This window comes from Cetorhinus maximus, chromosome 5 (genome assembly GCF_964194155.1).
Source record: "Cetorhinus maximus chromosome 5, sCetMax3.hap1.1, whole genome shotgun sequence".
NCBI lineage: Eukaryota > Metazoa > Chordata > Chondrichthyes > Lamniformes > Cetorhinidae > Cetorhinus > Cetorhinus maximus.
The window spans coordinates 47,830,035-47,843,151 of NC_135883.1; the positions used below are offsets into that span (position 1 = coordinate 47,830,035).

The 13,117-nt window shown below is 43.1% G+C and overlaps 1 protein-coding gene across 1 annotated transcript in view; it reads right to left on the reverse strand.

The window, feature by feature from the left end:
• The window catches only part of lmbrd1 (LMBR1 domain containing 1), a 236,655-nt gene that overhangs the window by 55,264 nt on the left and 168,274 nt on the right, over window positions 1-13,117 (reverse strand). Inside the window, exons 10-11 of the mRNA XM_078541853.1 lie at window positions 11,013-11,077; window positions 6,058-6,160 (exon numbers count right to left, since the gene is read on the reverse strand). Coding sequence (XP_078397979.1) covers window positions 6,058-6,160; window positions 11,013-11,077 — 168 coding nt within the window. The remainder of the gene's footprint in view (window positions 1-6,057; window positions 6,161-11,012; window positions 11,078-13,117) is intronic.

Sequence of the window (13,117 nt, forward strand, 5' to 3'; positions counted from 1 at the left end):
AGTGAAATTCCATTGAAAAATATATCTATGAAGTTAAATTAAATTACTTGCAAGTGGAATTCCAGTGTAGGTTTATGATTATCTTCAATAATTTGAAGCATGGATAGTTTTCAGACTGCAGCAACAAAGATAAACACTGTAGCAGTGGAAATGTGACTAAATAGGAAAATACTTTCTAATTTTTACAATCAAAACATTGGCCTTACAGGAAAAATAAAGAGATTTCAGCAGCAAGTATTGAAGAGAACTCGATGCCTCATGAAGAGCCAGTAATCCGAACACTTACAAAGCGAAAATTCAGGTAACTCAGCCATTCAGGAACATGAATCTATCTTTATTCACATGCTCAATCTGAACAGTCATGTAATAGGAAACTCCCACCCCCAAGTACCATCCCATACACCCTGATGTGGTGATCAAATCATTACAAACACACTTCAGTCATAATCTGCAACAAGGTGGTGAGCTGTAGGGTAGGTGTGGGTGAGTAGTGCTATAAAAGCACAGAGGAGCACTTTGCTTTCTGTGTAGCTATGCTAAAATAAGATGCATATAACTGTTTCTGAACCTTAATTCAGAGTCCTCACAAGTATGGGGCAATTTAGATATTCAATTTTGGCAATTCCACTTCCTACTCTTTAATGTCAATTTTGCTGGAACTTGGGGGCTAAGCAGTAAATTTTCAAATAACTGTATCAAGAATAGACCAAGGAGGTCTTGGGGTCCATTTCTAGTCTAGAAGTGCTTGTTTTAGTTGAGAGATCTTACAGTTAGCCTGATCATCCCTGGTGGGAGAACAAAAATAAAAGCAGTTGAGGTTCCTGTTTGATTACTTATCCAGTGAGATCCGCTTAGTTAATGCCACCTCCCAGGAGAAGGATGGCGTTGGTTTTCATGATGTGAATAGCCCAAATAAAGTCCCCACCCATGGTCCAAAATAAAACCAATACTTAGAAGAAATGCAAGGAGGAAATAAAGGGTAAAGCAAAATTGGGGGACAATCTTAGTTGAATGCATAGCTCAACATATAAGGCTTTTTTTTTAAACACAAAGAACCTAGGACTGAATTTTCTGGTTGGTTGGCGGGGGGTGGGGGTGCAGAGTGGGCGGGCAGGCGCGGACCCGATTACTACCTGCAATTGGGTCGACGCCGCCATTTTATGTGGGCAGGCCAATTAAGGCCCGCCCAGTGTAATGCATGACTCCTGAGGATAGCAGGAGTGGGCGGGTGGCGGCAGGAGTGCACTATCCGCCGGATCCGAGCGTGGCCTGGCAGCCTGTTTATTTGAAGCGCTGGCAGCCTTTGCAAAGGCTGCTCACGATGGCAAGTGGAAGGGCTCACCAGGGGGCTTCTGGTCAGCAGGCCAGTCCGGAGTGTAGGCCAGCAGAGCAGGTCAGGCTGGAGGGTAGGGCAGCGGGACAGGCCAGGCTGGAGGGAAGGGCGGGGGTTAGTGTGTCCCATATTTTTCAGATGACTGTCTTGCTGCCCTGGTGGGAGGCGCTAGTTCTCCAGGATTGGAGGAGGTGGTCCCCCCACATGACGAAGCGTGCCTGGGTGGAGGTGGTGAGCTCCCGCGACGTGGTGCGGTGCACCTGGATCCAGTGTCGTAAGCACTTCAAAGACTTGCTGCGCTCTGGCAGGGTGAGTACCATGTTGGCATTGGTCATTTAACCCAACAAGTCAGCTTACACCCCACTGCTGCACCACCCCCCAAATCTGAGTGTAGTGACTGCATTGAATCATTGATGGCATTTGTCCTTTGCTGGGTGGGCCAGCAGATATTGCCCATGCTGAGGTCAGTCTGAGAGGGTGATGAAGAGATGTGTTTTGCCCCCGCAGCATGTGTTACAACATGACTGGTTTGGGGGCAACCTGGAGGAGCTGCACCTAGGTAGGCACTGTGTTTGAAGTCCACAACATGTCCAAGTCAGGGTGATGACATGGTGGGGGAGCTTCAAGGTGGTGTGGCGTGGAACCTTCTGCTGCGCTCCACATGCTTAGGCCTCCTTGCTATGAAGGATATACCGTGTGGTGCCTAATGTGATGTAGGCAGCATGTGTCCAAGAGGGGGGTGAAGGGGTGGGAGTAGGCCTAGCATCTTTGTGTGAGTGTTCGGTAGCAGCAGGGTGAAGGCAGCACTGGAGCCCTGAGATGTCCCACTCTGGTTGGAGTGTCCACGTGCAATTTGCACTAATCAATGCTCGCCTCTCATTTCAGGAGAAGAATGCTCATAACGCAGCAGAGCATGTGAGGACTGGCAAACAAAAACAAAAATACCTGGAAAAACTCAGCAGGTCTGGCAGCATCTGCGGAAGGGAGCGCAGTTAACGTTTCGAGTCCGCATGACTCTTCAACAGAACAAAGGAAAAATAGAAAAGGGGTGAAATATAAGCTGGTTTAAGGGGGCTGGTTGGGACAAGAGAGCTGGAGGGCCATCATTGCGTGCCCGCCCAGCGAAATATTGTGATCGCATTCGGTGACATCGGGATGCTCGCCCGACGTCACTGCGTGTCATTTTAAGCGCGAACCCCACATGCCAACGGGAAAATTCTGTCCCTACAGTACTAAAAGTATTTACAAAATAGTGAATATGAACCATCTAGAAACTACTGAATGTTTTAAACCTTTCTGAAACTCAGGGTGAGATGGTCTTAAATACCATAGGTCACTGTGTATAACACACCATTTTTCGGCAAATAAATCGACCCTCCTTTTCAGCCACTACATGCTGCATGGTAGTCAGCCTCACTGCATGCTTACACCCACAAATGCATGTTTTACTTACCAATACCTTATAACTGGTTGCAAGGGATCAGGCAGGCAATACAGGGCTATGCTGCAAAGATGCATAGGAGTAAGATATGCCCACACAAAGCAGACCCCATGTGGCGAATGACAAAGATGGCTACCACCCACACTGGTGGTTCACTTTTGCATTCAGTGTACAAAGCCATCCCTGTTTTGGGAGGGATTTTCAGGGCTTCAATGGTTGACTTATACCCTGGCATCTATGGTAGCACTCTTATATTTCAGTTTTTATTTTAATATATAGGATATAGGCATTTGAGGCTCAGTTTTATTTCATTTTCAATCATTGACAGGCTGAGGAATGTAAAGTAGCATTAGACACTAAAATTAGAGAATTAAGAGTATTGGATAGCAAAGGTCAATCATATCCTTCCAATCATATGCTTTTAAGAATCATTAGAAACAGGTGTAAAACCAAGGATTGGAAACTAGCGACATTAATCTTTTAAAAGTGGGTAAGAAATTTAGTAAACTACAGGACAATGACTCCAATATCTGCTGTTCGCCAAGTTTTAGAACGTAACCTGAAAGCGTGGTAATTTTTTTTATTATTCATGGACGGGATGTGGGCTACGCTGGCTGGGCCAGCATTTCTCGCCCATCCCTAATTACCCTTTGAGAGGTGGTGGTTAGCTGCCTTTTTGAAACACTGCAGTCCATGTGGTACAGGTGCACCCACAGTGCTGTTAGGGAGAGAGTTCTAGGATTTTGACCCAGCAACAGTGAAGGAACGGCGATATATTTCCAAGTCAGGATGGTGAGTGACTTGGAGGTGAACTTCCAGGTGATGGTGTTCCCATCTATCTGCTGCCCTTGTCCTTCTAGATGGCAGCGGTCGTGGGTTTGGAAGGTGCTGTCTAAGGAGCCTTGGTGAATTCCTGCCGTGCATCTTGTAGATGGTACGCACTGCTGCTATTGTGCGTCGGTGATGGAGAGAGTGATTGTTTGTGGATGTGGTGCCAATCAAGTGGGATGCTTTGTCCTGGATGGTGTCAAGCTTCTTGAGTGTTGTGGGAGCTGCACTCATCTAGGCAAGTGGAGAGTATTCCATCACATTCTTGACTTGTGCCTTGTAGATGGCGGATAGGCTTTGGGGAGTCAGGTGGTGAGTTACTCATCACTCGACTCCTAGCCTTGAACCTGCTCTTATAGCCACAGTATGTACATGGCTAGTCAAGTTTAATTTCTGGGCAATGGTGACCCCAGGATGTTGATAGTGGGGGATTCAGCGATGGTAATGCCATTGAATGTCATGGGGCGATGGTTAAGATTCTCTCTTGTTAGAGATGTCATTGCCTGACACTTCTGTGGCATGAATGTTACTTGCCGCTTGTCAGCCCAAAGCTGCATATTGTCCAGGTCTTGCTGTATTTGGGCATGGACTGCTTCAGTATCTGAGGAGTCACGAATGGTGCTGAACATTGTACAATCAGCAGCGAACATCCCCACTTCTGACCTTATGATGGGAGAAACGTCATTGATGAATCAGCTGAAGATGATTGGGCTGAGGACACTGTTCTGGAGCTAAGATGGCCGACCTCCAACAACCACAACCATCTTCCTTTGTGCTAAGTATGACTCCAACCAGTGGAGAGTTTTCCCCCTGATTCCCATTGACTCCAGTTTTGCTAGGGCTCCATGGTGCCACACTCGGTCAAATGCGGCCTTGATGTCAAGGGCAGTTAATCTCACCTCACCTCGGAAGTTCAGCTCTTTTGTCCATGATTGAACCAAGGCTGTACTGAGGTCAGGAGCTGAGTGGCTCTTGTGGAATCCAAACTGGGCGTCAGTGAGCAGTTATTGCTAAGCAAGTGATCAGTCTTTCCATTACTTTACTGATGATCAAGAGTAGGCTGATGGGGTGGTAATTGGCTGGGTTGGATTTGTCCTGCTTTTTGTGTTCCAGACACAACTGGGCATTTTTCCACATAGCCGGGTAGATGCCAGTGTTATAGCTGTACTGGAACAACTTGGCTACGGGCACGGCAAGTTCTGCAGCACAAATCTTCAGTACCATTGCCGGAATATTGTCAGGGTCCATAGCCTTTGCACTATCCAGTGCCTTCAGCCGTTTCTTGATATTATGTGGACTGAATCGAATTGGCTGAAGACTGACAACTGTGATGCTGGGGACCTCCGGAGGAGGCTGAGATGGATCATCCACTTGGCACTTCTGGCTGAAGAGTGTAGCAAATCCTTCAGCCTTATCTTTTGCACTGATGTGTTGGGCTCCCCCATCACTGAATGTGGAGATATTTGTGGAGCCTCCTCCTCCGGTGAGTTAGTTAATTGTCCACTACCATTCATGACTACCTTGATAGATATTGGCTGATTGGAGGGAGTCAGCATGGACTTATGAGAGGGAGCTTTTGCTTAACACATTCACTGGAGTTCAAGATCACGGTGGTACATAAATTCAACAAAAGTACTGCAGAGTCTACTCAATTAATACTTGGCTAATTCAATTTCTAGAGTTCTACTTTGCAGGGTTATTAGTGTTGCTTAATTCAGATCATTAGTCAATTCATTTTATTCAGTACTCTAGATGCAATTTCAATAGGATTTTTGATATTTTGGTATAAAAGTGGTCGATCAACAAGACGGTGAACTATGGAAATGGGGTGCAACCTGAAGTGGAGTAAACATTAGCTAAACTAGAGAGAAAGTGAAGTGTGGTTATGGATCTAGCTGCATTGAGGTGGTAAGAGGTCACAAATGGGGTACCACTGGATTAGTGCTGGGGCCACTATTCTTTACGATTTATATAAATGACTTGGAGCTGAGGCAGAAGGAAAACTGTCTCAAATTTGCAGAAGGTCATTGCAGTGGAGAAATGAAGAGGAATGGAGAAGAACGGAGGTTTAAACAAAAGGGAGCATGAAAACAAAATACAATGGGATGTAAACAGATTATAGGGGTGTACTGAAGTTGGAAAATGGGATTTCATGTGGATAAATGTAAGGCCAGTATACTAGGGAAGGAAAATAACAGTGTGAATATAAGCCAAGCTTCAGGAAATAACCCAAGATAGGTCTTTAAGCTTTAATTTTTCATTATCATCATCATCATCAGGGGATCTAAGGCATTGGTGGACCGTCTACTGAAATCAACAGCAGTGTGAGAACTAGTAAGGATCTAATAGCCCAAAAGAAATAAGTCAATAACTGGTTACAGGAAAATGATCAGTATTTACTGCAGCATTTTATTGTGCAATGTACCTTGCAGTCTTGTAATATGATTGTACTTACTGTCTGTAGAACAAGCAGCAACTCATTCAAAGGATTTGCCAAGTTAGTTTCAAATATTATAAATCCAGAATCAAAACCCACTGAATGGAGTGCTTTATCCAGGCTGTTAGGTATTTGAAAGAAGAAGAACAGATTAACCTCTAAATCTCTACAAATGTTTGAAAGTCCTCTTTTTTTTAACCCCTGAAAACACAATTCAGAGCACAAGTATATGAACACACAACACTACATCTCAGAGAGGCTAATGCGTCAGTGAAACAACACTTAATGGAGGGGCAACAAAAATTATCCAAAACGTCTGCTTTTTTTTAAAACAGTAATTAACCATAGCTCCTTTACTGTTCCTACTGATTAATTGAAAGGCAAAGATTGATAGGCAAACTGTAAAATGATGAGGGATAAGATAATGCCTTCCTAATATCTGAAAGCAGCCACACATGGTGGAATTTCTTCCAAGAACTTCTATAAGTCAACCTGAAAGAATTATCAATAACGTATTTAGTTGCTACCACGTAGATTTCTATTTATAAATCCGAACAAGTACCTAAATTTCCCTTTTTCAGAATGGGATAACATTTAGGCTGTGATAGCTTCCCTAGTAAATTATCAAGTACTGCCTGAAAACTGACCAATTTAATTTTTGTTGCAAAAGGATGGAGTCATGGTGGCAGCAGGATTGAATAGCAGGTAATAGAGTTACATATTCGGAATTAAACAATGTCATAAAGGCATTACTAGATTGTGAAAACAAGAAAAAGGCATGATAAACAGAAGTCTCGAAAATACATACATCTCTCCAACTAAACAATGAAAACGATCATTTACAGAAAATAAGTAACAGATTGACAAGGAGTTCAAAAACAAATATTGACATTTTGTAGTTAGAGGAAACTAAGTGCTCTTGCAATATGAACTATAGGTATACGTAACTAATTATTCAGTTTACAAGAGAAATGCTAGAGCTTGGGAATCATTAGTTCTGCCTATTCGCCAGCACGCACAGCCTATCATAGGAGTGTGGTTAGCGGATCAAAATTACGAAGATCCACCTGTCTTCTGAAGGTACACTGAAGTGCTTAGGCAATAAGCTAATTCTACTCAGTTAATGAACTGCAACAAAACCAACGGCCAGGATTTTCTGGCCCTGCCGTGGCGGGACCTGCCACGGGCCAGCCAAAAGTCCACTGGCGGGCGGGGCCAGAAAAACCCAGCCAACATCCATTTGCATAAATAATATAAAACAAAAAGTGCTGCAAAATCTCAGCAGGTCTGGCAGCATCTGTGGAGAGAGAAACAGAGTTAATGTTTCAAGTTCAGTCAGACTCTTCTTTAGGACTCCCATTAGCATAGCACCTTTAGAGCAGAAAAACATCATAAGGCGCTTCACGGAAACACAAGACAAAAACTGACATCTAGCCAAAGGAAGAGATATTAAAAGGCAAGATGAAAAACTTGGTCAAAGAGGTTGCTTTTAAGGAGGGTCTTAAAGGAGGAGAGAAGTGAAAGTACGAGGTTTAGGGAGGGAATTCCAGAATTTCAGGCCCAAGGAGGAACTGAATCGGTACTTTGCGTCAGTCTTCACAGAGGAAGACACGAGTAACATCCCCAAAATTCAAGAGAGTCGGGGGGCAGAGGTGAGTATGGTGGCCATTACCAAGGAGAAGGTGCTAGGAAAACTGAAAGATCTGAAGGTGGATAAATCACCTGGACCAGATGGATTACACCCCAGAGTTCTGAAGGAGATAGCTGAAGAGATAGTGGAGGCGTTAGTGGTGATCTTGCAGGAATCACTGGATCAGGGAGGGTCCCAGAGGACTGGAAAATCGCTAATGTAACCCCCCTATTTAAGAAGGGAGCGAGGCAAAAGACAGGAAATTATAGGCCGATTAGCCTGACCTCAATCGTTGGTAAGATTTTAGAGTCCATTATTAAAGATGAGATTTCAGAATTCTTGGAAGTGCATGGTAAAATAGGGCAAAGTCAGCATGGTTTCATCAAGGGGAGGTCATGCCTGACAAATCTGTTAGAATTCTTTGAGGAGGTAACGAGTAGGTTAGACAAAGGAGAGCCAATGGATGTTATCTACTTGGACTTCCAAAAGACCTTTGACAAGGTGTCGCACAGGAGGCTGCTCAGTAAGATAAGAGCCCATGGTGTTAGAGGCAAGGTACTAGCATGGATAGAAGATTGGCTGTCTGGCAGTAGGCAGAGAGTGGGGATAAGGGGGTCCTTCTCAGGATAGCGGCCAGTGACTAGTGGAGTTCCGCAGGGGTCAGTGTTGGGACCACAACTTTTCACTTTATACATTAATGATCTAGATGAAGGAACTGAGGGCATTCTGGCTAAGTTTGCAGATGATACAAAGATAGGTGAGGGACAGGTAGTATTGAGGAGGCGGGGAGGCTGCAGAAGGATTTGGACAGGTTAGGAGAATGGGCAAAGAAGTGGCAGATGGAATACAACGTGGGGAAGTGTGAGGTCATGCACTTTGGTAGGAATAGAGGCATAGACTATTTTCTAAATGGGGAGAGAATTCAGAAATCTGGAGTGCAAAGGGACTTGGGAGTCCTAGTCCAGGATTCTCTTAAGGTTAACTTGCGGGTTGAGTCGGTAGTTAGGAAGGCAAATGCAATGTTGGCATTTATTTCGAGAGGACTAGAATATAAAAGCAGGGATGTGCTGCTGAGGGTTTATAAGGCTCTGGTCAGACAACATTTAGAATATTGTGAGCAATTTTGGGCCCCGTATCTCAGGAAGGATGTGCTGGCCCTGGAGAGGGTCCAGGGGAGGTTCACAAGAACGATCCCAGGAATGAAAGGCTTAACATATGAGGAACGTTTGAGGACTCTGGGTCTATACTCGATGGAGTTTAGAAGGATGAGGGGAGATCTGATTGAAACTTACAGAATACTGAAAGGCCTGGATAGAGCGGACGTGGAGAAGATGTTTCCATTAGTAGGAGAGACTAGGACCCGAGGGCACAGCCTCAGAGTAAAGGGAAGACCTTTTAGAACAGAGATGAGGAGAAACTTCTTTAGCCAGAGAGTGGTGAATCTATGGAATTCATTGCCACAGAAGGCTGTGGAGGCCAGGTCATTGAGTGTATTTAAGACCAAGATAGATAGGTTCTTGATTGGTAAGGGGATCAAAGGTTACGGGGAGAAGGCGGGAGAATGGGGTTGAAAAACTTATCAGCCATGATTGAATGGCGGAGCAGACTCGATGGGCCGAATGGCCTAATTTCTGCTCCTATGTCTTATGGTGGAGGAAGGGGAAGGAATTGGTGTGAGGATGCACAGTTTGTGGCAGAGGCCAAGACGATTGGTTTGTATTCCAATGTTTAACTAAAGGAAATTGAGGGTCATCCTGCACTTGATGATGGACAAGCAGGCTGGCAACATAGAGGCAGTGGAGGGGTCAAGAAAGGTGGTGATAACATTGAATTGGGTTGCACCTACATATTTGTGAAAGCTGCCTGCGGTTGACGTGGCTAAAGGGCAACATGCAAATGAGGAAGAGGGTGGGACCAAGGGCAGATCCTTGGGGACTCCAGAGGTAATGAGAAGAAAAGCAATTCCTGAAAAAACTCCGACTATGATTGGCTATGAAAATGAATCCAAATCAGGGCAGTCCCGCTGATCATGGACAATGGGGGAGACATATCAGTAGTGGGTATGGTTGACCGTATCAAAGATAGTAGCGTGTTTGGGAAAAACAAAGGGAGATACCATATAGCGGGGTTTTAATTAGGGCCTTATGGGGACAGAAACATAATTGAAGAGACACAAACGTAGACTTTAAGGAAAGGTCAGCATAAATTTGCGAGACAATAATGCATCAAAGACTTTGGAGAAGAAAAGTAGGTTGGAAATGGAGGGATAGTTTAAAGGACAGAAAAATTGTGGGTGGGTTTTTTTATGAGGATGGATGTGTTGCTAGCAGTTTTGAAATGGAAGATGACAGTACCTACAGAGAAGGGACTACTCAGAATGCCAATTAGCATGGGGGTTGGCTGATGTATTTTGGGAATGGGGTCAAGTGAGCAGGAGTTAAGTCTCTCCTAGGTAAGATAAGCCTGAAGGCAACATGGTGGGGGGTGGTTGCTGGAATGTACAAGATAGGAGACAAATTGGAAAGTGTTAACACCGCTCCCTACACCAGGCAAACTTTCAATTCATGCCCACCCTCAATGACCTAGCTCATTTTTGGTCTCAACATCCAGCTTCTCCCCCAAATGCTGACCCAGTAGCACCCTCTACCACCGCAAAACAACCACAGGCTACAAACCCTTTGCTGCCTACTTCCCCACTGGCTCCAGTTGCCCCTCAGAGACTAGCCCTGTACGTCTACCCTTTAGTTATCCACTTTAGAGAAACTCCCCTATTCCCTATGCCCTCCCCCGGATGTAATTCTCATCCACATGATCTCTCACCTCTGATGCCTCGCTGATCCTTTTCTCAATCTGTCTGGATGGCTGATATGGATTTTCCTTCTTCAGCAATCTGTGTCTCTCCCTCTTCCTTCACTAGCTACCTCCTCTACCCTTCTCCCTCCTTGCTCCACAGGTGCATCAAATCTGTCCTTTTCCCTCCCTCAAAGGAATTAGATTTGAATCTCAATAGTCAATACTGACAAGGGGATGCAGTGGAAATTGAACATTTTATAAACGCTGAATATTTGTCATGCTCTCTCCAACAGTTACTTGCATCAATAGTAGCAATATTGGGCCAATGTATGTTTTCCTGAGTCTCTAATTCAGAGTTATAATCCATCAAACTCAATACAAAATAAACAAATCTCAATTCACAGTAAAGTTTAAACATTTTTAGGCTGTTGTAGATGGAAAAGCCCACCTATCAAAACGTAGGTAACACGATAATTGATCTTGTTATTATCTGTTTCTTTTCTTAGAGAAGCTGATGTGCATGATACTGAAATAATTGAGATAAACTTACTTTGACAGAAAGAGAGCAATAACGAACAAAAGGGCCACCAAGATGAAAAATATCCCCAGAGCAATCTGCAAAATAGAAAATATTCTTAAATTCACACCCATTATATTTCATACAAAGCATAAGCATATGACAGCAGCTGCAGAAAATTAAAATGCAACCAAGATAAAATGGATAGATTAGAAAAATTGAAGAGTTCTGCTGTAAAGCATAATTTCTTCAATGAATGCAAAATTGAACTTCACAGTTAACCAACAATGATTAGTAACTAACAAACAACTGAAAAATTCTGCTCTAGTGCTCAATACATAGTTATATTTGACAGCTTTGAATGTGATCAGATAAAAAGTTTATAAAATCAAATTTTGGAGAAACTGATGGCACAGAATAGATTCTGAACCAAGCAAACGGGCAAGCTGTCAAACTTTAGCAATCAAGCACCAGGCCACGCATTTATGATATCATAAAAGTTTGAGTAACAGGTGAAGCTAGCCACTTCACGTTGCTACTATGTGGCAGCCACAAGAGTGGTAAGTTTCACTAACAGAACGTTGCCACCAAACCATTAAGATGTTCTGCCCATCACACAAATGAGCAATGTGGTATATGAATTTCAGTGCCAGTGCAATGCCAAGTATATAGACCCTGCGTCCCAATGATGGGCAGATTGTATCAAACAATTGGCGTGGCACTAACTACAATTAAGCAGCCTGTGCTTGCAAAACTCAGAACATAATGTCTAACATTAGATGTGATTCCGCAATTGGACAGTATTTGCTGAACAATCCCGAGTGTGCTAAGAATTACACCAGTAACCAATTTAGGATTATCAGTCAGGCTCACAATGTGGCTCACTTATACTTGTTAGAAGCTACATATATCCATATATAGAAGCCCGTCCTCTGCAGGCAAAAGGAACATGTCCAGGCATTGTGCCTTTATTAAGTGTAGAGTGTGTAGAACAATAGATCCCTGGTGCATTCTCCATGACAGTGCCTCGACCAGTCACAGTCAACTTGCCAACCAATCAGCACCCTCTTCTCATGCAGTATAAAATGTTGCCCCCATTGAAATTTTGCTTTCTTGCATCTGTCCTGATGAGTGCAAGATGAAAAGCTTTGACAGCAAATCTCTTTTCTCAGCAACACTCAAACCTTGTTTATGGGATTGGGACTCAGAGTCTGGTCAATGTAAATCTGCTCAGAAAGATCATTAAATGTGGGAAGAATCTGTAGACCAATTAATTAGAAATTAAAACAAATTATTGTAATGATACATAAATTACTAATGAAGCCATACTTAGGATACCCAAAATTACATACAGCATTCAATCTTAGTAAAAGGTATTGATATTTTGAAGATATTTAGAGGCAAGCAGCAAGGGTAAATCTTGTGACTTAAACCTCTAAGTAATGAGAGGAAAAACTTGACAGCAATCTCTCCTATACTATTACTTCATCACAACAATGAAGTCTAAGTAACCAGGCTAATCTTTCTTGTTTGCACCACCACATTTTGATCTTCATTCTTGGTTTTGACAGTTACTTTGTACAGCATCTGTCATGTCAGAAAACCTTACAATACATTCCATACAACAAATTTTCCTCTGGACTAATTGATCCATCTTGAGATTAGAGGATTAGAACTCATGTTTTGTTTAAGTTTAAAATATTTTCCATACTATTCAACATTGATTTTGCAATGACTGATTTGAAGCCACTCAGGTTTGAAAGTAATTATTTTTCAAATACAATTAAAAAATGTTAGATGGCTACTTTGGAAAGTAATATCTCAAGCATTTGTACAGTAAAAAAGGCCAAGATGGACAATCTTACAGCAGCACCTTGAGAGTTAAATCTCCATAATTTTTTGTTCTTAAATCAAAGATGTAACCAACCATGACCTTATAACAAACATGGTTGAATATTAGTTGCTTCCATCAGCAATAATTTAATTCAAGAGAATCTAGAGCCACAACTCGATGGGAATTGTTATACTGCAAAAGATAATATGTAGTTTGGACTGTTCATCAGAATGGAAGGATTCCAAGTATGTTTCTAGATCCCAGAAGTGATTATTCAGCTACTAGGAAACCAATGATGCTGTAA